The sequence below is a fragment of the Anolis carolinensis genome, unplaced genomic scaffold (genome assembly GCF_035594765.1).
Source record: "Anolis carolinensis isolate JA03-04 unplaced genomic scaffold, rAnoCar3.1.pri scaffold_10, whole genome shotgun sequence".
Taxonomy (NCBI): domain Eukaryota; kingdom Metazoa; phylum Chordata; class Lepidosauria; order Squamata; family Dactyloidae; genus Anolis; species Anolis carolinensis.
Window position 1 is genome coordinate 21,480,291 of NW_026943821.1, and position 26,082 is coordinate 21,506,372.

The window sequence follows — 26,082 nt, forward strand, 5'->3', positions numbered from 1 at the left end:
TTTAAGGTTCAGCTACAATCAAAGAACATTCTGAACTCCACCAATGATGGAATTGAACCAAACTTGGCACACAGAACTCCCATGGCCATCAGAAAATACTAGAAGGGTTTGGTGGGCATAGACCTTGAGTTTGGGAGTTGTAGTTCACCTACATACAGAGAGCACTGTGGACTCAAACAGTGATGAACCTCACCGAAGTGCAACTCCCAGTATTCCATAGCATTGAGCCATTAAAGTGGTGCCAAACGGCATTCATTATACAATGTAGATGCACCCAGGGTTTGGGCTTTGTTGGGGTTTTAATATTCACCAGTGATGTCAAAGTGATTGTTTATTTATTACAATATTTATTACAATATTTATATCCCGCCCTTCTCACCCAACAGGGGACTCAAGGAGTCTTACAATAAAACACATATATAAAAATTGTACAATGCACTATAAAACAGTTAAAAATTATTACATCGGACATTCATAAAACACATTCTAAAATACAGATGGGCGTGTTCAAGTTTAAAGGACTGGGTCTGTCTATTGAGTTCCAGCGTACATAATAATAATAATTAGTGCTACTAATTGTTATTCAAAAGCCTGGCCCCACAACAACAACAACAACAACAACAACAACAACAACAATAAAGGTTTGGATCATTGATGTTGCCATCCCAGGTGACAGTCGCATTGACGAAAAACAACAGGAAAATCTCAGCTGCTATCAGGACCTCAAGATTGAACTGCAAAGACTGGCAGAAACCAGTGCAGGTGGTCCCGGTGGTGATGGGCATATTGGGTGCCGTGCCAAAAGATCTCAGCCGGCATTTGGAAACAATAGGCATTGACAAAATCACTATCTGCCAACTGCAAAAGGCCACCCTACTGGGATCTGCACGCATCATCCAAAAATACATCACACAGTCCTAGACACTTGGGAAGTGTTCGACTTGTGATTTTGTGATATGAAATCCAGCATATCTATCTTGTTTGCTGTGTCATACAATAAAATAATAAACTTTATTTTTATATCCCGCCCCATCTCCCCGAAGGGACTTGGGGCGGCTCACAACAGGGACAAGCCCGAAACAACAACACAGCATTTGACAAAACTTCAAACATTTCCAAATTTTAACCTTCCATTTTTTTCCTACCAAAGGACTTCACCTGGTTGTTGGTTCCTCTTCTTTCTAGGTGTATCCATACCATCCAAGACTCACCATGAGAAGAACCGGGTTTCCCATTGTGTGCTTATTTGGCATCTTCTTTGGCATCTGCAGCGGAGGAAAACTGCTTTCGTTTCCAGAAGGTAAGCAAGCCAACAATAGGAAGATGTCGCTGATCCAGACACAACTGATTCCTTAATGGGCTACTAATGGATTGTTAAGATGATTTATTGTATCACATGCCAAGGGCTGAGCCTCTATACTTCTCTTGAGAGGCCTTTTAGTCAACATGTAGCTAAATCTAAGTGGTCCAATGATTCTTCTCTAGTTGAAAACTAACAATGAGGTTTGGAGCAGTTTCTGCTAACCAAAATGGAAATGTTCTTGCAACTCTTCCATGATAGACTAGTTCGAGACATTTGCCTTATCTCTCAAGAACACCTGATAGAAGATTCTGCCCAGAGTGTGGATCTGAGGCCATCTGGATGACCCTCCAAAATCAATCCCGAGCCAAAAAACGCTGTGATTCCTACTCTGTTGTGTGCTGCTCGAGAGGGTGAGAGTCCGCTACGAAAGGCCAGATAAAGCATCAACGGTCTATTGCAGAATTAACCTACTGCCATCTCTGACTGACAGATAGAGGTGGCGCAAGGTGCATGTTCAGCAGCAATTCTCCATGACTGATAGCTGTCCTCATTGCTCCAGGCATTTTGCTGCAGGCAGCCTCTGGAGAAACTGTCCTGAGGTGTCTGTATTGTGGCGAAATGCTGACACCAATCTCTGGCCAGGGTTGGAATGGGATGCAATGCTATCTGTCAGTTTAGTTCAAGTCCGAAACATGGCCTCAATTTGTGGGAGAGTCATGGAAAAATACCTCTTTTTGAAAAGCGGGTCTGAAAATCTCTCAGGTAGAATAATAATAATAATAATTGCTATTATTATTAGTATTATTTTGGGTCAGCTGATGAACCAAAATGCAGACTGTGCAAGGAAACCGATGAAACCATTGATCATATCCTCAGCTGCTGTAAGAAAATTGCACAGACAGACTACAAACAGAGGCACAACTATGTGGCCCAAATGATTCATTGGAACTTATGCCTCAAGTACCACCTGCCAGCAGCAAAGAACTGGTGGGATCACAAACCTGCAAAAGTATTGGAAAATGACTGTGAGACTTCCGAATCCAGACTGACAAAGTTCTGGAACACAACACACCAGACCTCACAGTTGTGGAAAAAAATGTTTGGATCATTGATGTTGACATCCCAGGTGACAGTCGCATTGACGAAAAACAACAGGAAAAACTCAGGACCTCAAGATTGAACTTCAAAGACTCTGGCAGAAACCAGTACAGGTGGTCCCGGTGGTTTCGCCCATATCTCACAACCTTTGAGGATGCCTGCCATAGATGTGGGCAAAACGTCAGGAGAGAATGCTTCTGGAACAAGGCCATAAAGCCTAGAAAACATACAACAACCTTGTCCCTTACTTTATTTTGTCACTTTATCATGAAAGATGTTGACACTGGATGAAATAGCACTAACCTTTGTAATTCCAGTAGTTAAACATATTTTCAATATGTCAGGCAAGAAGTGTACTATTGAACTTCTCTTCAGATCAGAATGGACAGGAAGACATCCAAAATACCTCCATGGACTTCACTGCTTTGCACTTTACTTCACTGCTTCGTACTTCCAGCTTAACCGTAATGCGTTCTTCAATGGCTGGTCAGTAGGGCATTGATACACTCTGAGTTTTAGTCCAGATTTTAAAGCACTGTCTACAATGGAGACTAAAAATACTGTAGTTCAAAATTAACCCAGCACTTTGAAAATCTTCGAATCCACACAGGGATTTGTGCTGATGCTTCAATGAGCTTTCCAAGGTGCTGAACCAGAGCTCCACAATAAGTTCAGCACCTTGGACAACTCCTTTGAAATTCAGGTTCAAACCTGGAGCCCATTCACTGATACAGAATCCCTCAGATCTTGTTGGGTTTGTGTGTGTGTGGAAAGGCATCTTCTGTTTTCCATTCAGCTTACTTCCACTTTGCTATTGATCCCTTTTTCTCTGCACACACCGTCTTCCGTTCTGTCTCTGGCTGTCTTTTTCTCCCCATCTCACCGGTGTGAAGGCTGAACATGGGAACTGTTTCAAACAGGGCCCTTCTAACCTTTTGTTCTGCAAAGCCGACTCACTCAGATGTAAGACAAGCCCGGCCCGCTTTGCAGGGAGTCCCAATCGCATGCCTCCGGCTCATCTCACGTGGTCGGCAAAGCTCTCCAAGCCCCCTTAGCAGAAACCCAGGTTCCCAGTTGTGTGGGGTAAACTCACATATTGTTTTTGATGGCTGGTGCCTACTACATCATAAGCGAGCTTAATGCTTGGCCGAACGGTGAATAATTCATTGCAGCCATGTCTGCCTCTGTTTCTTTGCCAGTTGGTCTGTCAGCTGTTGCAGCTTTTGCAAAAGAGGAGAAAACGGAACGCTTTTACAAAGGAAATTAGAAAGGATGACAAAACTGCATTTTAGGAACAGATGGTGACTTTGACATTGGTGGTTTGGGGAACCCACTCTAAACTTTAGTCCAAACTTTAAGGTAGTCATCCAGGGTTTTGGACTTATTTGGGGGTTTTCTGCCACTCATAACACAGCAGGCTGGTTCCGAGGAACAACAATGGCAACAACAAGAAAAACATTTATTTCACAACCCTCTTTGCATCCCAAGGTGGGGTATGACAGGGTTAAAACCTATATAAATAAAAATGTAATGCCCGTTAGTGGAGGCCTCATATCTCCCAAACTACTTACCGTTTGCTATGAAATTTGGATTTGGATACAACGTAGCATTCAAACTGATGAATGTTTTAAAGTATTCACATACCTACTATCACAAACCTGTCACACCTGAGACAGGTAAAACCATGCCCCTTAGTAACAGCCTTAACAACGGCCTATTTCAATAATAGGGAGGAGAAGGCAATGGGGTCACTCCCTGGAAGTGACCTATAGCTAATTTAGAAATCCTGCCAATAAAATGCTAGAATAGGATCACCACAATCTGGAGTTTATTTATTTATTTACAGTATTTATATTCCGCCCTTCTCACCCCGAAGGGGACTCAGGGCGGATTACAATGAACACATATATGGCAAACATTCAATGCCAACAGACAAACAACATACAGTATAGACAAACACAGAGGCATTTAACAATTTTTTTCCAGCTTCACGATTCCGGCCACAGGGGGAGCTGTTGCTTCACCGTCCACTAGTGGCTGTACTTCCTCATTCCTTTCCTCGTATTTTGCTGGCAGTTTTATGATGTTGTAAATTAGTTAAATTAGCCTCCCGCATAAAGCGTACCTAAATTTCCCTACTTGACAGATGCAACTGTCTTTCGGGGCTGCATAGGTCAACAGCAAGTCGGGCTATTTAATGGTCGGGGGCTTAACCCGACCCAGGCTTTGAACTCATGACCTCTCAGTCAGTAGTGATTTATTACAGCTGGTTACTAGCCAGCTGCTCCACAGCCCGGCCCCTTGACTTGGAGACATCTATCCATACAGGTCTGTTGTTAATATGGTGACATGGTTTGGTCATTGAACCAGGATTCCAGAAAGTCTAGGTCTGAATTCCTTCTCAGTCATGATAACCCATTGGACAAGCCATAGCTTCTCTCAGATTGAGGGGAAGACAATAGCCAATCTTCTCTGAAGAAACCTTGCCAATTGATTTGTGTTGTTTAGGACTTCAAAAGACCAAGATTCAGCCATGAAAACCCATTCACCCCATGTATTCATGATCTGGAGGCTAGGACAGTTTAAGTGGTATGAAACGGATAGAATTGCATTGTTCAAGGTCTGAATTTTGTTGATGAGTCCCAGCTAAAGTAGGCCTCTGAGTCAACAGTGTAATGGCATCTGTGTGTTTATAATTGATTCTACGGATCCACTTAGTGCTACGGCAGGATCCAAGCCAACATCTCAAGTTAAATAGGGCAAACATTTGCTCTCTTGCATTGCAGTTGACTTAAAACAGAAGGATTACTTCCACTCAATTCCCCGCTAATCCTGTTCCTTTATTCCTGCCAGTCCGTTCACTTGGCCCATGCCCCGGAAGGGCAGGAGATCTCAACCCGAAATTGACACTGCCATTTATTCATTCCTCTCCGCTTGGCAGACAATTCTCTAATTTTGATCCAAAATGCTTTCCTTTTTTTTCCCCAAACCACTTGTCCTCTATCAATCAATTCGCCCAATCACATTATCCTGATATCCGAAGCTCTCCTTGTTCTATCCAAATGGCATGGCAGGGCAAGATCATGCATTATGATTAAAATGTTGGGAAAATGGTTGATGGCAGAAATGTCTTGTTTGAGTTTAAAAAACCAAGACCAAAAAGTGCATGGATTCAATGCAGACTTTGGGAAGAACCCTTTTGGATCCAGCTTGCATCCTGTCCAAGGCTACAGATAAGTAAGCTGCCTTAAACAAAGGGTTGCATCTCTTGGCTGTTGCACAATAACTGTGTTTAGTACACAGTTGTGTAAGTGAAATCCTACCATTTGGATCCATTTCACATGGGTCCAATTCTCTTCTTAGTCATTGAACTGATTGGAGTTGATTCATGATGCAGCAGCTGATGAGTTTGGTTGGTTTTGGCTAGAATTAACCAATGTGATTGATTTAGTAGTTGTTCTATCTCTAGTTGGGGTTAAATGTTTAGCAATGACTTCGATGTATCATTTGATTTCCTGGGACTGCAAAAACAAGAGACACAATCGAATACACAATGCCAGTTTTCAGTGGAAGGGTTGTGTCCTGCAACCTATGCCAACACACATGTATAGATTTACATACATTGTTGTATGTAACTTATCTATATATATAAAAGGGTAATGAAATTTCGGCCTAGGACAAAACAGCAAAACTACACATCCCAGAAACCCTAAACTTGGCAGCACAACCCCTCATCCATGCCTCTATGTTCATACAACAAAAAGAAAAGAAAAATAAAGTCCTAATTAGAGGGAGAGGAATAATTGTTTTTATCCAATTGCTGCCAGTTAGAAGGCTAAGCTCCGCCCAGGGGACAGGCAGAGTTAGGCCTCACTTAGGCCTCTTCCACACTGCCTATAAAATACAATCTGATTTTAACTGGATTATATGGCAGTGTAGACTCAAGGCCCTTCCACACAGCTATATAACCCATTTATAATGGACTTAATGTCAGGGGAAAACCTTTACCCTTTACCTTAACTACCACCAATTCCTCAATACTTTATTTCCCATACCACCATACTTCGCCACAGCAACGCGTGGCCGGGCACAGATAGTAGCTATATATATGAGAGAAATCCATGTCATCCACTGCCCAGATCTTGCAAATTCATGCAGCCATGGCTTCCTTGATTGAATCAATCCACTTGTATCCATTACCTTCCCCACTTCACTGAGGTTTAGTGACTTTTCCAATAACTCACACCATTGTTTGCTGTTGCCAAAGTATAGCAAAGTACAGCAACTCCCGCTTATTCATCTTCACTTTTAACGAGACTTCAGGCATCATAAGTCCAACTCATTTGGCTTTTGGCAGTCTTCATTATATGCAGAACTCTCCTCCAGCACTGCATCTCTAATGCATTGATTTTCCATCAAATTCAATGATCCAACTTTTGCAACCATGTACAGAAATCAGAAGTACTATAGACCGAGCATTCCTTTTCTGGAATTCCAAATTCAGAAATACTGCCAAAATATTTCTGCCCAGTGGGTTAATTATCTAGATATGGAGATCTTCAGTCTTGGCCCTGCGATACTTTGGCGAGAACTCATTGCTTAGGGACCTAGTTCTTACCAATTGCTGGGTGAGGGCTCTGGAAGCAACCAGTGATTCCCAACATTTGATCTTCCATTTGTTTTAGACTCCATATCTTTTAATTCCTGAAAGTTGCCCAAGCTGGCTGGGGGTTCTGGGAGATGAAGTCCAAAACGCCTGGAGGACCAATCTATTGTATTGATTTACCACCAATACAGCTCATTTTCCAAATGTGATGTGTGTCAATTGTTGGCATCACTTGAAGTCCGGAACTCCATTGGTTTGTCCCAATGTCATGTCCATGGTTCAACAGGAGTAGCAAAAATATTCAGATGCTTGAGGAAGCCTGTAGATACTTCTAGCTCCAAATGATTGGGTCTGGTCCATCTTAAGACCTTCTCTAATGTTGTTGGGTGTCATGTCCATGGTTCAAATGGAGTAGCAAAAATATTCAGAAGCTTGAGGAAGCCTGTAGATATTTCTAGCTCCAAATGATTTGGTCCGATCCATCTTAAGACCTTCTCTAATTTTGTTGGGTGTCATGTCCATGGTTCAACTGGAGTAGCAAAAATATTCAGATGCTTGAGGAAGCCTGTAGATATTTCTAGCTCCAAATTACTTGGTCCGGTCCATCTTAAGACCTTCTCTAATGTTGTTGGGTGTCGTATCCATGGTACAACTGGAGTAGCAAAAATATTCAGATGCTTGAGGAAGCCTGTAGATATTTCTAGCTCCAAATGATTTGGTCCGGTCCATTTTAAGACCTTCTCTAATGTTGTTGGATGTGATGTCCATGGTTCAACTGGAGTAGCAAAAATATTCAGATGCTTGAGGAAACCTGTAGATATTTCTAGCTCCAAATGATTTGGTCCGGCCCATCTTAAGACCTTCTCTAATGTTGTTGGGTGTCATGTCCATGGTTCAACTAGAGTAGCAAACATATTTAGATGCTTGAGGAAGCCTGTAGATATTTCTAGCTCCAAATGATTGGGTCCGGTCCATCTTAAGACCTTCTCTAATGTTGTTGGGTGTCATGTCCATGGTTCAACTGGAGTAGCAACAATATTCAGATTCCTGAGGAAGCCTGTAGATATTTCTAGCTCCAAATTATTGGGTCTGGTCCATCTTAAGACCTTCTCTAATGTTGTTGAGTGTCATGTCCATGGTTCAACTGGATTAGCAAAAATATTCAGAAGCTTGAGGAAGCCTGTAGATATTTCTAGCTCCAAATGATTGGGTCTGGTCCATCTTAAGACCTTCTCTAATGTTGTTGGGTGTCATGTCCATGGTTCAACTGGAGTAAGAAAAATATTCAGATGCTTGAGGAAGCCTGTAGATGTTTCTAGCTCCAAATGATTTGATCTTAAGACCTTCTCTAATGTTGTTGGGTGTCATGTCAGAGCCAAAACATCCAGAATGGCTTCTCTCCCCAATGAATGGCTTCTCTAATGCCACAGCCCTCAAGAGGGAAGACCTATAAACACAGGCTCTGACCAGCTGTGGCCACAGTTCACCACAAAACGTTCTTTCAAAAAAAGTAATAATAGAGGGACATCACAGATCCTTAAATAAACAGCACCCGGAGGCCCTTTTGAGGCATCCCAACGACAACATCTGCTTCTCATCTGGCTGCCAGAGCCATTAAAAATCCGTGAAAAGGGAAGTCGGAGGGTTAGCGTGGGCCAGAGAAGACACTTGGGCAGGTCATCTGGGTTGCTTTCAACACAGCAAATGGAGAATTCAAGGAGGGAAAACAGTCACCATCACCATTAAGCCTAGAGCAAGATTCACTGTGACTTTGTCCATTCCGCCTCAGGCTGAAACATCTGAAGGACTTGAAAGGAAGCTGTTGGTCTTTGATAGAAGGCAGGGTATGGGACAGAAATAATGCAAATGTTCTGAGTGAATAAATGGTGAATAAGGCAGAGAAAAACCCACAGATGAAGAACAGCAGGGTGGGATTGCGGTCTCCTAATCACTATGCTTTCTCCAGATTTTGCCTAAAGTGAAATTCAAAGAGAAGGCCCTCATGTTGTGTGACCCAACTTCTGAAGAATTTCAAGAAAACCTTATCAAATCTCAATAACACAGAGGGAAGGAGAGGCTGAAAAGGGGAGAACAAAAAGAAAAGAAGAGGAGGAGAGCATCTGCTCATGGATGAAACTGGAGAGCTGCAAAAATAGCAAAATTTGAAATAGTAACTGGCAAAATGTTTGGCTGTCGGCACGTGCTTGTTTGGAAGCTGTTAAATATGTTGCACCGCCCACGAAAGAGCAAAACAATACCAGATTTCGAACATTGCAAAAGCAAATTGTTTGCACAAATGGTTCTTCTTTGCAAAACTCATTAAAAGGTGACAACTGCGGAAAACGTGAAATGCCATCCAAAAAGCTTACTTCAACATTGGACATGGGATATTGGTTTTGATTTCATCTGAAATTCTCACATGCAGAAAACAAAATAAGTAAAGTTTTGGACTCCTAAAGAACTATGTGGATGACTTTTCCTGTTGAGTATTTGAGTCTACAATGGGGACATACCTGGAGCAAATTGAAGGCATTATTTGACCTAAATCATATTATTAATAGAGTAGACCTACTAAATCCACGGCATTGATCTCTATGTTGACTGGTCATCCAACAGTTGAGTAAGAGTGTTTACTGTAGGTTGGCGCAACTAGTAGGATTAAAGTGTTTGTAGGACAAGTTGTCCCAGTTCAAATGAATTGTCAGAAGGACCTGTGAACTCTCTCTTTGTTTACAAAAGTCTTGTCATCTATCTTCAAGCTCATTAACTTCTACACCTGCATCTGACAAATCCTCCTCAGAAAACCATTTCTCAGAGAAAACCTGCAGAAGACCTCTCTCGTGAATGTGGCCTTGAGCATCCTTCCTCTGTTCTGCAGAAACTTCAGGCTCGATGGCAAGCTTGTCAAAAGGCTCGAAGCCAGGCCTGTCAATCACCCCATCATCCCCATAGCGATCAGACACAGGCCCAGAAACCTCACTGATATCAGACACACCAGACACTATCACAGGCTGGACTACAACAAAATGATAGGATTGAGAATTCTAAGAAGTAGAAGATAAATAAGTGCATCTTATGGTACAAGTTAAGAAAATATTACTTGAAACCATTTCTTCAAAACTAGCAACCTCATCACATGGGGATGAAATTGGTGAGATGCACTGGTTCACCTTCTCCTTCTTTGGAGACTTTTAAACAGGCTGAATGGCTATCTGTCTGAGATGCTTCTATTATTCTATGACGCTGTGATTCTATGATTCTATGAATGGTGCTGATTGGACCTGATTCAAGTAGACAATTCTTGAATGGTGAGTCAACACATTGGTAGAGCCCATTGCTTCAATGACTCAACTTCATTTTGGATCAACAACCCCAGTGAGATCCCTACTAAGAAAACGTTCCCATTCCAAAGTAATAGTTCATAATGAGCAGGGAGTGTAACATATTTTCTATGGTCACTTCTGCCAATCCGATGTCCTCAGATGTGTTGGATGGGCCATTTGTGTTGTTCATGCCAGCCTGACACATCTGGAAAGGATCAGGTTGGAGAAGGCTGTTTTTATGAGTCCTGGGGAAATCTGTCCAAGGACATAATGGGAAATCTGTAGCAGTGATGGAAAAGCCTGGCATTTCCTTTCCAAAGTGCCCTGTTTTGTTCTGAGCTACTGAATTGTTCTTCTCGGAAGCAGCCAAACATACCATTAACATAATTCCATTTGGACAAATAATGTACTTTTCCAACTACTAGATCCAGGGAGAGCAACATGTGTGTGTATTTGGAGGCCAACATGCAACTTTGGGAACCATGTGGACTTCTCAAACACAAATGAAATCAGAAGGGTCTAGAAGTCCACTTCTAATTTGGAAAAAAAAGAATACTGGTATATATTGGGGTTGCTATATAGTATTGGAGGGGCTCCAACTTACATAAATAGGGGTTTGTTCCTGGAGGCTCATCCACATTTCATATTTTCTGTACTCTCATGCCACTTTCTCTGCCATGATTCCATCTGAGGGAATCTCTCAACAATCTACAAATTCCAGGACTTCATAGGATTGAGCTATGGCAATTCAAGAGATATGGCATGCCATCCATTGCTTAGTGTGGATACACTCCAGGTGAAGCAGTTTGCCCTTTGGAAATACAGTAGAGTCTCACTTATCCAACGTAAACAGGCTGGCAGAACGTTGGATAAGCAAATATGTTGGATAATAAGGACAGATTAAGGAGAAGCCTATTAAACATCAAATTAGGTTATGATTTTACAAATTAAGCACCAAACATCATGTTATACAACAAATTTGACAGAAAAAGTAGTTCAATATGCAGTAATGCTACATAGTAATTACTGTATTTTTGAATTTAGCACCAAAAAATCATGATATATTGAAAACATTGACTACAAAAATGCGTTGGATAATCCAGAACATTGGATAAGCAAATGTTGAATAAGTGAGACTCTACTGTAGTTCGAAAAAAGGTGTTCCAAGGAGGCTGGAAGGATGCAAGAGCAGCAAAAAACAACAACAACAAAACACTAAAATCTTGTATAAAGTAATGTTTTACTGCTTTTTAAAGTTCATGGGGTACTCTCCACATTGCTTATACAGTAGAGTCTCACTTATCCAACACTCACTCGGGGTGAGAAGGGCGCGATATAAATGTATTAAATGTATTAAATAAATAAATAAATAAATAAATAAATAAATAAATAAATAAATAAATAAAAAGACATATGGTTAAATCCATTCATCCAAGATCCTCATGCTTTAGCCATAAATCAGTCCCACCATCTTCTAAATGCAATGTTTATGGAAATTCCCTCTGCCACACAACAGTTGGCATGAAATATTTCTCTACTTCTCACTCTGGAAACACTAAGTGTCCTCATCCAAAGCTTTAACATATCCAATGTTTCCTCTGAATGAGCAAATCTCAACTCCAGTCTTGCTTTCTATATCTCATCTCACCGCAAAAAGCAGTATAGTGCTTTCTTTTCTGAATCTTGGCAGTAGAGATTGATGGAGGGAGGAGCTGCTATTTTATTTTTTTGCAAGGGTGGCTTCAAAGCTTTGGTAGAGAATTCACTCATCCTTTACACTCTGTTGACGAATCGCCCCCCAGAGAGAAATGCCTCATCTTGGTTGTTGTCTAATGTGGAAAATTGAGAGGGACCAGCTTGCCTCTTGCCAAAGCTTTATGGCTGTTGCTGTTGCAAGAATCACACTTATCTTTGTCCTTTACAAACTCTGCGTTGTGACCATTGCTGACCCCACTATCTGGACACATGTGAGTGTTGTGTTGCATCCTCCAGATGTGAGTGTGTGTTGCAACTGCCAGAGACAGGATTCAAGGCAAAACAAATGGCCGGTTGACTTGCTGGATGTAGCACTGCATTCCCATCTTTTATTCATTAATTCTGATACTTATTCCAGCATCGCAATCAGTCCCACCATTAGGCATAATGAGGAAAGCGCCTCGGGTAAACATACTCAAACAGGGATGGGAAAAGGCAGGCTGTGGTCTCTATCTGGCCCGGAGACACATTATGAGCCCATGAACCTCAGCTGGTCCTCTCCAAGCTTCCCAACTAACACTTTTAAAGAAAAACACATTGGGATGACTTTTGGTTGCCATCGGCACTTGAAACATTCATTCACCCAAATGCCCACAACTGTGCACACATACCGTATATATTCGAGTATAAGCCAACCCGAATATAAGCCGAGGCGCCTAATCTTACCACAAAAAACTTGGAAATTTTATTTATTTATTTATTTACAGTATTTATATTCCGCCCTTCTCACCCTAAAGGGGTGAAAATGATCACATTATATACATATAAGGCAAACATTCAATGCCATATAACATAGAACAGAGACAGAGACAGACACAGAGGCAATTTGAAACTTCTCCAGCTTCCAGCTTCCTGAGGGTATGCTTGATTCGGGCCACAGGGGGAGCAGCTGCTTCATCATCCACTGCGACGGCACTTCCTCATTCCGACAACGGCTGGATGATTTTTATGGTGTCATAATGATCACATTATATACATATAGGGCAAACATTCAATGCCCATATCGACATAGAACCAAGACAGAGACAGACACAGAGGTAATTTAACCTTCTCCTGAGGGGATGTTCGATTCTGGCCACAGGGGGGAGCAGCTGCTTCATCATCCACTCTGATGGCACTTCCTCATTCCAAGTCGTAAATTAGTTAAACTTGCCTCCCCACTTTTATAAGTGGTACCTTATTTCCTACTTGATAGATGCAACTATCTTTCGGGTTGCTAGGTCAGCAACGAGCAGGGGCTATTTTTTTATTTTTAATTGACTGGTGCTCACCCCACCACGCGCTGGCCTCAAACTCATGACCTCATGGTCAGAGTGATTTATTGCAGCTGCTCAACAGCCTGCACCACAGCCCGGCCCCTTTAGTGATGGATTTGTGGATTATGGTGGTTGGAGGTGGGTAGTCATAAACAATGGCTTCTGTGTTGCTATAATTTTTCCCCCTATGGGACTTAGTCCCGGTTTTAATGCATCTATCCAAATGGTTGAACCTATTTGAGAAATAGAATCCAGCCAATGAAACAAAGACTTTAAATTCTGGGTCAGAATTCTGGATCAACGCCCTACTGACACAGAAGCATCCATCTGCCACTGAAGAATGGTAGACTACCCCAAACAGAAAGAAAATCCTGTACATGCCGGTCAAAGGGGAGTTAATTATATTTTAGCAACACTTCATCACTATTCATCATCACGGTTTCCAAAACAAAGTGTCACACTTGGAAGCAGAAGGATTTCGCATGCCGTCTTGGCAAGCCTGGATTCGCGTCCTGGTTAAAAATGGGGAGATCTCTTCAACTTGATTTCCCTCATGCTCTCGTTTGTCTTCCGAACAAAATCATTTATTCCATCTGATTTCCACATTGGATTGCAAATTCTGTTTGTTCTGATCTGCCTGAACATTTGTATGGATTTTTTTTGGTCATTTTTGCATATCTGCATCTTTTGGTAAACATTCTGTCTTTTCTAAATATGTGCCTGATTATTTTTAACTGTTGCACCCCAACAAATGAAATGTCCTTGCATGCCGTTTTCACATTCCATGTATTTCTGTTATTGATTCATGCAAAATTACATCATTTGCTGCAATGGTGAACTGCATCACAATGAACAGAAAATGATGGGATTTTGTTATCTGAATGAATTGTAATGTTTAGCCTCAGTAAGTATTTATTTGCTCATTGTTGGGTTGTGTCTTGCAGTGGAGAAATGCCCACAATTGCAGAAGGAGGGTCTTCGCTTGGACCAGAGCAGCGAGGAATATGTTAATATAACTGGTGAGGACAATCCATATTTCTATTGGGTTTTTTTCTCCTTCCCTAACATTTCTTTTCTCCCTGTCCATTTTTCAAGGAAAGGAGATTAACTTCCAGTGCCAATGGACCATGACATGAGAATGTAAGATCTGGGATAGTCAGGTGTAGCTGGGGGCTTCCATATCAGGGGTGCAATGAACCTGCTCTGTTGTTGTTAGTTGCCTTCAAGTCAACTGCAAATATATGAAACCATCAATAAGAGACTCCCAAGTTTCCCTATTCTCAACTGTCCATGGATAGTTCCTTCAAAGCCTGCAACATAACCCAGATCCTGTCTCTTGCACTCCTCACTGGGTGCATCTGCACTGTAGAATTAATGCAGTTTGGCATCACTTAGAATCATCAAGTTGGAAGACACCGAATGGGCCATCTAGTCCAACCGCCTGCCATGCAGGAAAAGCACAATCAAAGCACCCCAACAGATAACCATACAGTCTCTGATTCAAAGCCTCCAAAGAAGGAGTTTCCTCCAGACTCTGAGGCAGAGAGTTCCACTGTTGAACAGCTCTTCTCACGGTCAGAAAGTCCTCCGTAATGTCCCTTACTTGCAATTTGAGCCCATGGCTCAATTGAGTCCACCTGCTCCCTCTTCCTTGTGACATCCTGCGCCCGGGCTGTGGCGCAGGCGGGAGAGCAAGCCAGCTGCAATTAACTGCAATGAATCACTCTGACCAGGAGGTCATGAGTTCGAGGCCCGCTCGGAGCCTATATTTGTCTTGTCTTTGTTCTATGTTAAAAGGCATTGAATGTTTGCCTATATGTGTAATGTGATCCGCCCTGAGTCCCCTTCGGGGTGAGAAAGAAGGGCGGAATATAAATGCTGTAAATAAATAAATAAATAAATAAATATTTAAACATGTCTCCTCTCAACCGGCTCTTCTGAAGGCTAAAAAAGACCCAGCTCTTTAAGCCATTCCTCAGAGGGATTATTAATGATCACCAAGGCTTCGACCCTTTTAGTGGCCCTCTTCTTCTGGACCTCTTCCATCTTAGAGTCAATATCACACTTAAACTGTGTGGTCCAGAATTAGACACAAAGGAAAGGGTCTGAGGTTGTTAGGAATGGTGGGATTGCAGTCCAAAACACCTGCAGGGCCCAAGTTTGCCCATGGCTTGTTTGAAGGAACCCAGCTGGCAAAGAGGCAAAAGGCTTGGGAGGCTGTATTCACACTGGTCTGGATTGGCTCTTGATCTGCGTTCTTCTCCTTTTGCAGGATTCAATCTCATTAAGCGGTTTGCTCTCCTGAAAACGCCGGCCATTAAGAAAATCCGCAACCCCAAAGGCCCGCTGATCCTGCGGCTGGGCAGCACCCCTCTCGTTCAACCCACAAAGTGAGTATTGCGAAAGCTACAAAATGACAGCATACACCATGTGCCTTTATCACCATGTGACATAAAATAAGACTTGTTGGGGAACAGAGACTTTTATAGTTCAAGGCGAAGAAGGTATTCCTCTTAGATCCTGCTCAAATGCCTATTAAGAACTGAAGAAGGGAAGAAAAATAATATGTTGGATCATACCAAAGGCTTATATACTGTTCGCTTATCAAGAGGAGACCCACTATTTGACTCAGGATTAGGTCTAGTTCTCAACCTTTGGTCTCCAAGATGTTTTGGACTTCATTTCCCCAAATTCCTGGTTTTGTGTGTGTGTGTCAGGAGCAACCGGAGTTGCTTCTGAAGTGAGAGAATTGGCCGTCTGCAAGGACGTTGTCCAGGGGACGCCCGGATGTTTTGATGTTTTTACCATCCTTGTGGGAGGCTTCTCTCATGTCCCTGCATGGAGCTGGAGCTGGTAGAGGGAGCTCATCCATGCTCTCCCCGGGTGGGATTCGAACCTGGCAGCTTTCAGGTCAGAAACCCAACCTTCAAGTCACTAGGCTTTTATCCCCTAGGCCACCGGAGGCTCCAAATTCCTGGTTAGTTGAGACTTCTGGGAGTTGAAGTCCAAAATATCTGGAATACCAAAGGATAGGAACCACTGGTCCAATGGTTGCAAGTTATGCAAGGGTAGATTTTGATTGAAGAACTTCTCAATGGTAGGAGTGGTTCTGCAATGGAATCAATTGTCTATGCTGAATCTACAATAGAATTAATTCAATTCAATACTTTATCTGCCATGGTTTAGTGCTATGGAATCTTGGGAGATGTCATTTTACATGGTTTACATGTAGTTTTCTCTGCTGAAGAGTGCTGGGGCCTCAAACTACAATGCCCAAGATTCCATAACATTGAACTGGAGCAGTTAAAGTAATGTCACACTGCATTCATTCTGCAGTGTAGATGTACCCATAGAAGTCTTTTTCTCTGGACATCTTCAAAAAGAGGTTAGATAGCAACCTGCTGGGGATGCTGGGATTTCCCCATTGAGCATGGGATTGGACTCTATGGCCCATTAAACCTGTTTTGTCAAAGGCTTTCATGGCTGGGATCACAGCGTTGTTATATGTTTTCCGGGCTGTATGGCCATGTTCCAGAAGTATTCTCTCCTGACGTTTCGCCCACATCTATGGCAGGCATCCTGAGAGGTAGTGAAGTCCTCTGAGGGTGCCTGCCATAGATGTGGGCGAAACGTCAGGAGAGAATACTTCTGGAACATGGCCGTACAGTCCGGAAAACACACAACAGCCCATGAAACCTCTTGCACTTCTAGGATTTTACAATTCCATGTTTCAAGTGGCCTGCTCTTGTTTTACTGTTTCTTGATTCCTTGATGTTTATTATTATCTATTGTATTACTTTTAATTATGCTATGATATGTTGTTTTTATATTTTATTATATTGTATTGCTCTGGGCATGGCCCCATGTTAGCCGCCCCGAGTCCCCGCTGGGGAGATGGTGGCGGGGTATAAATAAAGTTTTATTATTATTATTATTATTATTATTATTATTATTATTATTATTATTATTATTATCAGAGAGGCCTTCTGTAGTCTGATTCCTCACTAACGTCTGGGCTAATGCACAAGTCTGTTGGGTTGCTAAGCTTTGAAGTGTCTCTGAAATGTTTTTGCCATCTAGAACATCACTTCTTTTGAAAGCCAAGTTCTTTGAGCTCTTTGCATACATCCAAATGTGATCTATCTCTGAGAGTTGGGTCTCCATAATGGTCCCAGTCTTGGAACCCCGAACATCCGCCTCTATAAAGGTTTTGCAGGCTTCTGTGTGTGATGCAGCCACAGGGCAGGAAGAACAGCCTCTTAATCCTAGAAAGTAAATCACAGCTCTAAACCAACAGAGGTTTTTGGGCACCTTCCAAGACCTTATGCAATGGCTATTGCTCCATGTGTGTTTTTCTTTTCCCCGCTGAAACTTGGCACCCGGCCTGACGGGTCTAGACCAGTGGATTGAAGCAGCTTAAACTGTTTACTCCCTTTCATCTGCTATGCAGAAAAGGCAGCGATGGGAACTATCTTTCCCTTCCACTCTCCTGCTCCTTTTGTAGGACAGTCTTTGGCGTAGACCTACTGAGATAGAGCTGCACGTATGATTTTATGTTATACTAGCATATGTCACTAACATGATACTGGCCAATATATTAATTACCATATATACTCGAGTATAAGCTGACACAAATATAAGCCACAAAAAAATCTGGGAAAACTTATTGACTCGAGTATAAGACGAGGGTGGGAAATGCAGCAGCTATGGGTCAATTTCTTAAATAAAAATAGATATTAATAAAATTGCATTATTTGAGGCATCAGTAGGTTAAATGTTTTTGAATATTTATATAAAACTGTAATTTAAGATAATAATAAGACTTTAATAAGATAAGACTGTCCAGCTCTGAATACCTACCGTGTTTCCCCAAAAATATGACAGTGTCTTATATTAATTTTTGCACTCAAAGATGTGCTAGGTCTTATTTTCAGGGGATGTCTTATTTTTCAATGAAGAAGAATTCACATTTATGTTGAACAAAAAAATGAACATTTATTATATACTATACAGTAGTTGTCATCACAAACCAATATAACCAGACAAACTGTGAATCCTATCAAGAATTTCTTGTTACTACCATTATTTCCATGTACAACTGGTATGTACATTTACCAATTCTGCATGCTCTGGTGTTTTGTTTGGCAGGCGCCAGGCATGCTTCCAAACAAAAACTTTGCTAGTTCTTACTTTTGGGGGAATAGAATAGAAGCCAGCCAGGGCCCTCACTAGAGTGTAAGCCGAGGTGAGCTTTTTCAGCCCTAAAAAAGGGCTGAAAAACTAGGCTTATACTCAAGTATATACAGTATTTTCTTGCATTCCATATTTTTCTGCTGTTGCACCCATCGAGGCTGGAGGAAAGAAAATAGGCCATGTTAAGGTATTTCTCAAGGTGCATGGGCTGTTAGAACTTTTACCACTATGTTCTTTGGCACAAGAGAGGTAGTTCTTAGAAGACAATGAGCCTGACTCTTTCCAATATGGTTTATCCAAATGTTTCTGCTTCACATAAGAATAGCTAAAATTGACACTTTTTAACTTTCTTAAAAACTCTCAATGCTCCAAGTCCCTAGCTCTTATGGTAAGAACTCTACAATAGTATCTGAAGCAGCTACAGCAGGGGTCCTCAAACTTTTAAAGCAGAGGGCCGGTCCACCATCCTTCAGACTGTTGAGGGGCCGAATTATCATTTGAAGAAAAAAAATACGAACAAATTTCTATGCACACTGCACATGTCTTATTTGTAGTACAAAACAACAACAAAAATGAAAGAAAAATACAATATTTAAAAATGAAAACGATTTTAACCAACATAAATCTATCAGGATTTCAACGGAAAGTGTGGACCTGCTTCTGGCCAATGAGATAGTCAAGTTAATTAGGATTGTTGTTGTTGTTGTTGCTATTGTTGTTGATGATGTTGTTGTGTGCCTTCAAGTCATGTCAGACTTTGGGTGAGCCTGAGTCTAAAATTATTCCTTTATTTATTTACTACATTTATTTACTACATTTATATCCCACCCTTCTCACCCCAAAGGGGACTCAGAGCAGCTGTATGTACATACAATATATTATATTATTAGCATAGCACAATATTAGCATTATATATTACTATACATTGAACTATACCACTATACTGTAATATGATATGTAATATATAACATATAATTTAATATTATTATATGGTATTATTATTAGTATTATATTGTATAACATAATATTTTTATCAATATTATATGTATATATAATATATTATATTATTAAAACTGATATAAAAATATTATATTATAAAATGGAGGGTGGGGGCCAGGTAAATGACCTTGGAGGGCCGCATCTGGCCCCCGGGCCTTAGTTTGGGGACCCCTGAGCTACAGTAACCAGCACAGGGATCAGGTGATCTTCCCCCTCCACCTTTGAGCGAGGCCAAAAAAAATTCTATAAAAATTGTAATTTGACTGGATAAGAAGCAAAGTTCCTGGTTAAGATGTAACCATAATGTTAATGCACGGCTCTGACCTATTTTATCAGCTGTTTCGGAACTTTATATGCGCTTGATGTGAAGTACAGCATGAAAAAGAGCAGTAACAACAGTTAAAAATTTAAGCACCGCCACACAGTAAAATTACCATTCAGAATCAGCCTCGTAAAAATGGCCCATAACTGCAGCTTAGAGCAGCAATTTCGGTAAAAACCTGCAGGACCAATACGTCTGATCTTCACAGCAGGCAACCCTCTGGTGAACCCATTAGCGGTGGACACGGGAAGCACACGCCGGCAGCTTTGTAGTCAGGATGAGGCTGTTGTGCATTCGCAAGGCAACCCCGCTCTTTTCCGAAGCACATCAAATAAGCACAAAGGAAATCTACGAAGGGCGAACCCACTCAGGAGAGGCAGAAAATGCACACCTCTGTCGATATGGGAAGAGAAAAGGAAGAAGAACAAAGAAGGGGACATGTTCCCAAAACGGCAAGGTTGAAGCACCATTCCCTCCTGACCTAATCCTTCTTCAGTATAAAATTAATGCAGTTTGACATCACTTTAACTGCCGTGGCTCAGTGATATGGAATCATGGGAGTTGTAGTTTACTGAGACACCATTACTTACCAGCACAGAAGACTCAAGACCTCCTAAATTCATAACTCTCATTATTACATAACATTAAGATACTGTGTTGAAAGCAGGGTCAAACTGCTTAGGTAAAGGTAAAGGTTTTCCCCTTACGTTAAGTCCAGTCGTGACCGACTCTGGGGGTTGGTGCTTATCTCCATTTCTAAGCCGAAGAGCCGGCGTTGTCCATAGACACCTCCAAGGTCATGTGGCCGGCATCACTGCATGGAACGCCGTTACCTTCCCGCTGGGGCGATACCTATTGATCTACTCACATTTGCATGTTTTCGAACTGCTAGGTTGGCAGGAGCTGGGGCTAACAGCGGGCGCTCATTCCTCTCCCGGGATTTGAACCTGGGACCTTTTGGTCCGCAAGTTCAGCAGCTCAGCACTTTAACACACTGTGCCACCAGAGGGCCCTGTCAAACTGCTTAGCTTTACAGTATACAGTAGAATCTCACTTATCCAACACTCACTTATCCAACGTTCTGGATTATCCAACGCATTTTTGTACTCAATGTTTTCAATATATTGTGATATTTTGGTGCTCAATTCATAAATACAGTAATTACTACATAGCATTACTGTGTATTGAACTACTTTTTCTGAATTTGTTGTCTAACATGATGTTTTGGTGCTTCATTTGTAAAATCATAACCTAATTTGATGTTTAATAGGCTTTTCCTTAATGCCTCCTTATTATCCAACATATTCGCTTATCCAACATTCTGCCGGCCCGTTTATGTTGGATAAGTGAGACTCTACTGTAGATCAGTGCTTCTTAACCTGGCATCCCTGAATGTTTTTGGCCTACAAACACCCAGAAATCCCAGCCAGTTTACCAGCTGTTAGGATTTCTGGGATTTGAAGGCCAAAAGCATCTGGGGATCCCAGGTTGAGAACCACTGGTGTAGATGCTCTCCTAGATGAAGTCCGTGACATTTCTTGTCTCCAATTATTTCCAGTTTCTTACCTTTCACTCCAAAGATACTTGGCCTCAGCTTTCTCTGACCCATGGCCCAAGCTAGATCCAAAAAGTGAGAGGGAGATCAAAAAAAGTAGGGTGATATTTCTCTCTCCCTGTGTCACAACGTCTCCAACAAACACCCTTCCAAACACATGCAACTTCTTTGAATTATTGACAATTTTGAAATACCAGATTACTGTATATACTCGAGTATAAGCCTAGTTTTTCAGCCTTTTTTTAGAACTGAAAAAGCCCCCCTCGGGTGAGGGTCCTGGTTGGCTTACCTTATGCTCAAGTATATATGGAACATTTATTATTTTTCTCTATTATTATTGGTATTATTACATTTATTATTTTACTTTATTATTATTATTATTACATTTATTATTTCACTGGAGCCTCTGGTGGCCTAGGGGATAAAAGCCTCATGACTTGAAGGTTGGGTTGCTGACCTGAAGGCTGCCAGGTTCAAATCCCACCTGGGGAGAGCGCAGATGAGCTCCCTCTGTCAGCTCTAGCTCCATGCTGGGACATGAGAGAAGCCTCCCACAAGGATGGTAAAACATCAAAACATCCGGGCGTCCCCTGGGCAACGTCCTTACAGATGGCCAATTCTCTCACTCCAGAAGTAACTCCGGTTGCTCCTGACACAAAAAAAAATTATTTCACTCTGATATTATTGTTATTACATATATTATATTATTCTGTTATTATATTATTATTTTACTGTAATTATTATTATTATTATTACATTTATTAATTTTACTCTATTGTTATTAAAAGGATATATAAGCACATTTACATTGAAGAAGATGAGAGTGATGATTTAATCAGAGTTGGACAGTCTTATCTTAAATTACAGTTTTGTGTAAATATTCAAAAACATTTAACCTACCGATGCCTTAATTAAAGTAATTATTTTTATTTCTGAAATTTACCACTCTTGGCTTAAACTTGAGTCAATGTTTTCCCAGTTTTTTGTGGTAAAATTAGGTGCCTCGGCTTATATTCGGGTCGGCTTATACTCGAGTATATACGGTATTTAATAGATGTAGGTTGCATTGGCTGCTGGGACTAGGTGTGTTTGTTTAGTGCCAGGGAGCCAATTCTGGGCTCCTTTGGACAATTTTTGTTTTGCTGGGATGATTCATGAACCAGGCACAAGGATGATCCCAACAGGAGCCAATGGGAGATGGATAGCATGGAGCCAATTTTTCAAGAAGTGGACAACAAAATTTGCATCCAGCACCACGGAGATGCCAGTAGTTTTGGGGCCAAATCCCATTCATCTGGGCCTTATTCCTTCCCTGTGGAAGGGACGGTGCAGAGGAGAAAAAACTCTCCATCCACCCACACAGTGATGATGAAACCGTCTGACTAGAGAGATAACTGTTGCAAAGCCTGACTGTGCTCATCCGTCACCGGGGGCCTCTCTGTGCCGTAATCCAAGAGATGCTTATCGGAAAGAGTTGTTGTGATGATCTTGTAATGGAAAGAACTCGCTGCTACTTTCGGCACTAGTCACAACCCTATGATGATGTTTTAAACAAAATCGTAGCTGTTTCTAATTCCTTTTTGGGCACTGGGTTTTGACAATAAAAATGTCTTCCCCAGTTCTCAAAGAGAGTGGAGGAATCTCAGCAGGAGAGCAATACTGTTAAAATGATGGTGTATATACCCAGCATTCCCTTGGTTAGGTAAAGGTAAAGGTATAAAGGTTTCCCTTGATGTTAAGTCCAGTCGTGTCTGACTCTGGGGGTTGGTGCTCATCTCCATTTCTAAGCTGAAGAGCCAGCGTTGTCCGTAGACAACTCCAAGGTCATGTGGCCAGCATGACTGCATGGAGCGCCGTTACCTTCCCACTGGAGCAGTACCTATTGATCTACTCACATTTGCATGTTTTCGAACTGCTAGGTTGGCAGGAGCTGGAGCTAACAGCAGGCGCTCACTCTGCTCCCCAGATTTGAACCTGGGACCTTTTGGTCTGCAAGTTCAGCAGCTCAGCGCTTTAACACACTGAGCCACCGGAGGTTAGGTATTTTGTAATGCTGTGTCAGAAATGCTCATGGTTTGCTTTTTGCTTTTTATGAACAGAACCATTAGAAAATGTATATTTGTATAGTGGGAACTTTTAGATAGTTATATGGCTGACGAGATGCAATTCCCATCAGCCCCAGATCTGGTTGGGCTTCAACTTGTGCCTCTCCTCCTAACTGGACAGACTGCTCAGGCTTCTTGTTGGACTGCAATTCCAATTATTATTATTATTATTATTATTATTATTATTATTATTATTATTATCAACACAACGACGTTGTATGGCACAGCAAACAAGATAGATATGCTGGATTTCGTTTCGCAAAACCACAAGTCGAACACTTCCCAAGTGTCTAGGACTGTGTGATGTATTTTCTGATGATGTGTGCAGATCCCAGTAGGGTGGCCTTTTGCAGTTGGCAGATGGTGATTTTGTCAATGTCTATTGTTTCCAAATGCCGGCTGAGATCTTTTGGCACAGCACCCAGTGTGCCCATCACCACCGGGACCACCTGTACTGGTTTCTGCCAGAGTCTTTGAAGTTCAATCTTGAGGTCCTGATAGCGGCTGAGTTTTTCCTGTTGTTTTTCATCTATGCGACTGTCACCTGGGATGGCAACATCAATGATCCAAACCTTGTTCTTTTCCACAACTGTGATGTCTGGTGTGTTGTGTTCCAGAACTTTGTCAGTTATTATTATTATTATTATTATTATTATTATTATATTTTTATACCCCGCCCCATCTCCCCAATGGGACTCGGGACGGCTTACATGGGGCCAAGCCCAGGCAAAACAGACAATATAAAGCACAATAATAAAACAAATCAATCAACAATAAAGCAAGTCATAAAACAAAAAAGATCATATAAAACAAACATTCTTGATAAAATTCTGGGTTGGCTCCTAAAAGGAACTGGGCCATAAAAGTGCTAGTAGTATCAGATACAGTCGGGGAGAGGACGATACAAAACCATCATCCCCACCTGCCTAGCAAAATGTTAAAGATCTGAAGCTTAGTGAAGCACCAGTACCCTCTGGAAGAAGAAGAATATTTTGCAAAACTGCAACTCTCATACTTCCATAGCATTGAGCCATGATAGTTAAAGCAGTTTCAAATGACATTCATTCTATTGTCGAAAGCTTTCATGGTTGGAATCACTGGGTTGCTGTGAGTCTTTTGGGCTGTAGGGCCATGTTCCAGAAGCTTTCTCTCCTGACGTTTTGCCCACATCTGTGGCAGGCATCCACATTCAGATGTGGGTGAAACATCAGGAGAAAAAGCTCTGGAACATGGCCATACATCCCGAAAGACTCACAGCAATATACAGTAGAGTCTCACTTATCCAACACTCGCTTATCCAACGTTCTGGATTATCCAACGCATTTTTGTAGTCAATGTTTTCAATACATCGTGATATTTTGGTGCTAAATTTGTAAATACAGTAATTACTGCATAACATTACTGCGTATTGAACTACTTTTTCTGTCAAATTTGTTGTATAACACGATGTTTTGGTGCTTAATTTGTAAAATCATAACCTAATTTGATGTTTAATAGGCTTCTCCTTCATCTCTCCTTATTATCCAACATATTCACTTATCCAACGTTTTGCCGGCCCGTTTATGTTGGATAAGTGAGACTCTACTGTACATTCTACATACTCAAAGGAAGAGGAAGGAAACTGAGGTTTAGAATGCTTCCTTAAAAATATGTGAGCATATTTCTATAATCCTCATTGGTTAGAGCTGGTCCTTTTTTATTATTTCGGTGGCATTTCCATTCCATTCCAGCTTTGATATCCCAAAGGGCACCTTAGATAGTCCCGATCAATTCAATATTAAAGCAAATATCCATTGACTATGAAAGTAAATAACCATTGGCTTTCACAAATGGGCAAAATATGCCCCCTCATTCCATGCCTTGAAGAGAACATTGTCTGGGGCCAACTTTGTGGCTGCTTTCGGCTTGGTGTGACAGGCAGACAGCACAACCTGCAATCCATTAGGAGAAAGAGAAGGGGAACATTGCAAATAAATCAAAACCGGCTGCCCTGAACCCACCCCCATCAGATATGTGTCTTGGCCTGGCAGGTGCCGGCCCATTGTCTTTGTTTTTGCAACCCTAGGAAAAGAACACCAAAACCAGAAGTTTTCCCATCAAACCCTTGGCAAAGGAGAAGACAATTTCCCTTCTTCCATTCTGTTTTTGTTCCTTTCAGTTAATCTCCCCTGCATGGCATTCCCTCCAAACACTGGTCCAACCAGGAGAATTGCAAAAATGAATTCCAGAAATGGAGCTAATTTTCTACTTCTTTCCATTTATGTGCACCTCTCCCCAACTTCTGTCTTACTAATGCTCACATGGCTACCACTTGCAAAGGAAAAGACAGCTTTGTTGTAGTTGTATAAAAGAGGTGTCACTGTGTAGTTGGGGCAAGGAGATGAAAAATGGGAGCATTGCATCCCAAATACGAATTCAACCCTGCAGTGAAATTTTACTTCCATCTCTATTAGTTTTCTAGCATTGGAAAGAAAAATATACTGAAAGTTGTCCTCACCTAGAACTCTGGTCTTTGCTGCATTTGCATTCCCACTTTCATTTTGCCTGTCCTATATTTGGAACTCCGT

At 41.5% G+C, this 26,082-nt stretch overlaps 1 protein-coding gene across 1 annotated transcript in view; it reads left to right on the forward strand.

The window, feature by feature from the left end:
* The window catches only part of col16a1 (collagen type XVI alpha 1 chain), a 167,914-nt gene that overhangs the window by 8,668 nt on the left and 133,164 nt on the right, over nucleotides 1-26,082 (forward strand). The window contains exons 2-4 of the mRNA XM_062962528.1: nucleotides 1,186-1,300; nucleotides 14,286-14,360; nucleotides 15,614-15,731. Of these exons, the coding sequence (XP_062818598.1) occupies nucleotides 1,213-1,300; nucleotides 14,286-14,360; nucleotides 15,614-15,731 (281 nt within the window). The 5' untranslated portion in view covers nucleotides 1,186-1,212. The remainder of the gene's footprint in view (nucleotides 1-1,185; nucleotides 1,301-14,285; nucleotides 14,361-15,613; nucleotides 15,732-26,082) is intronic.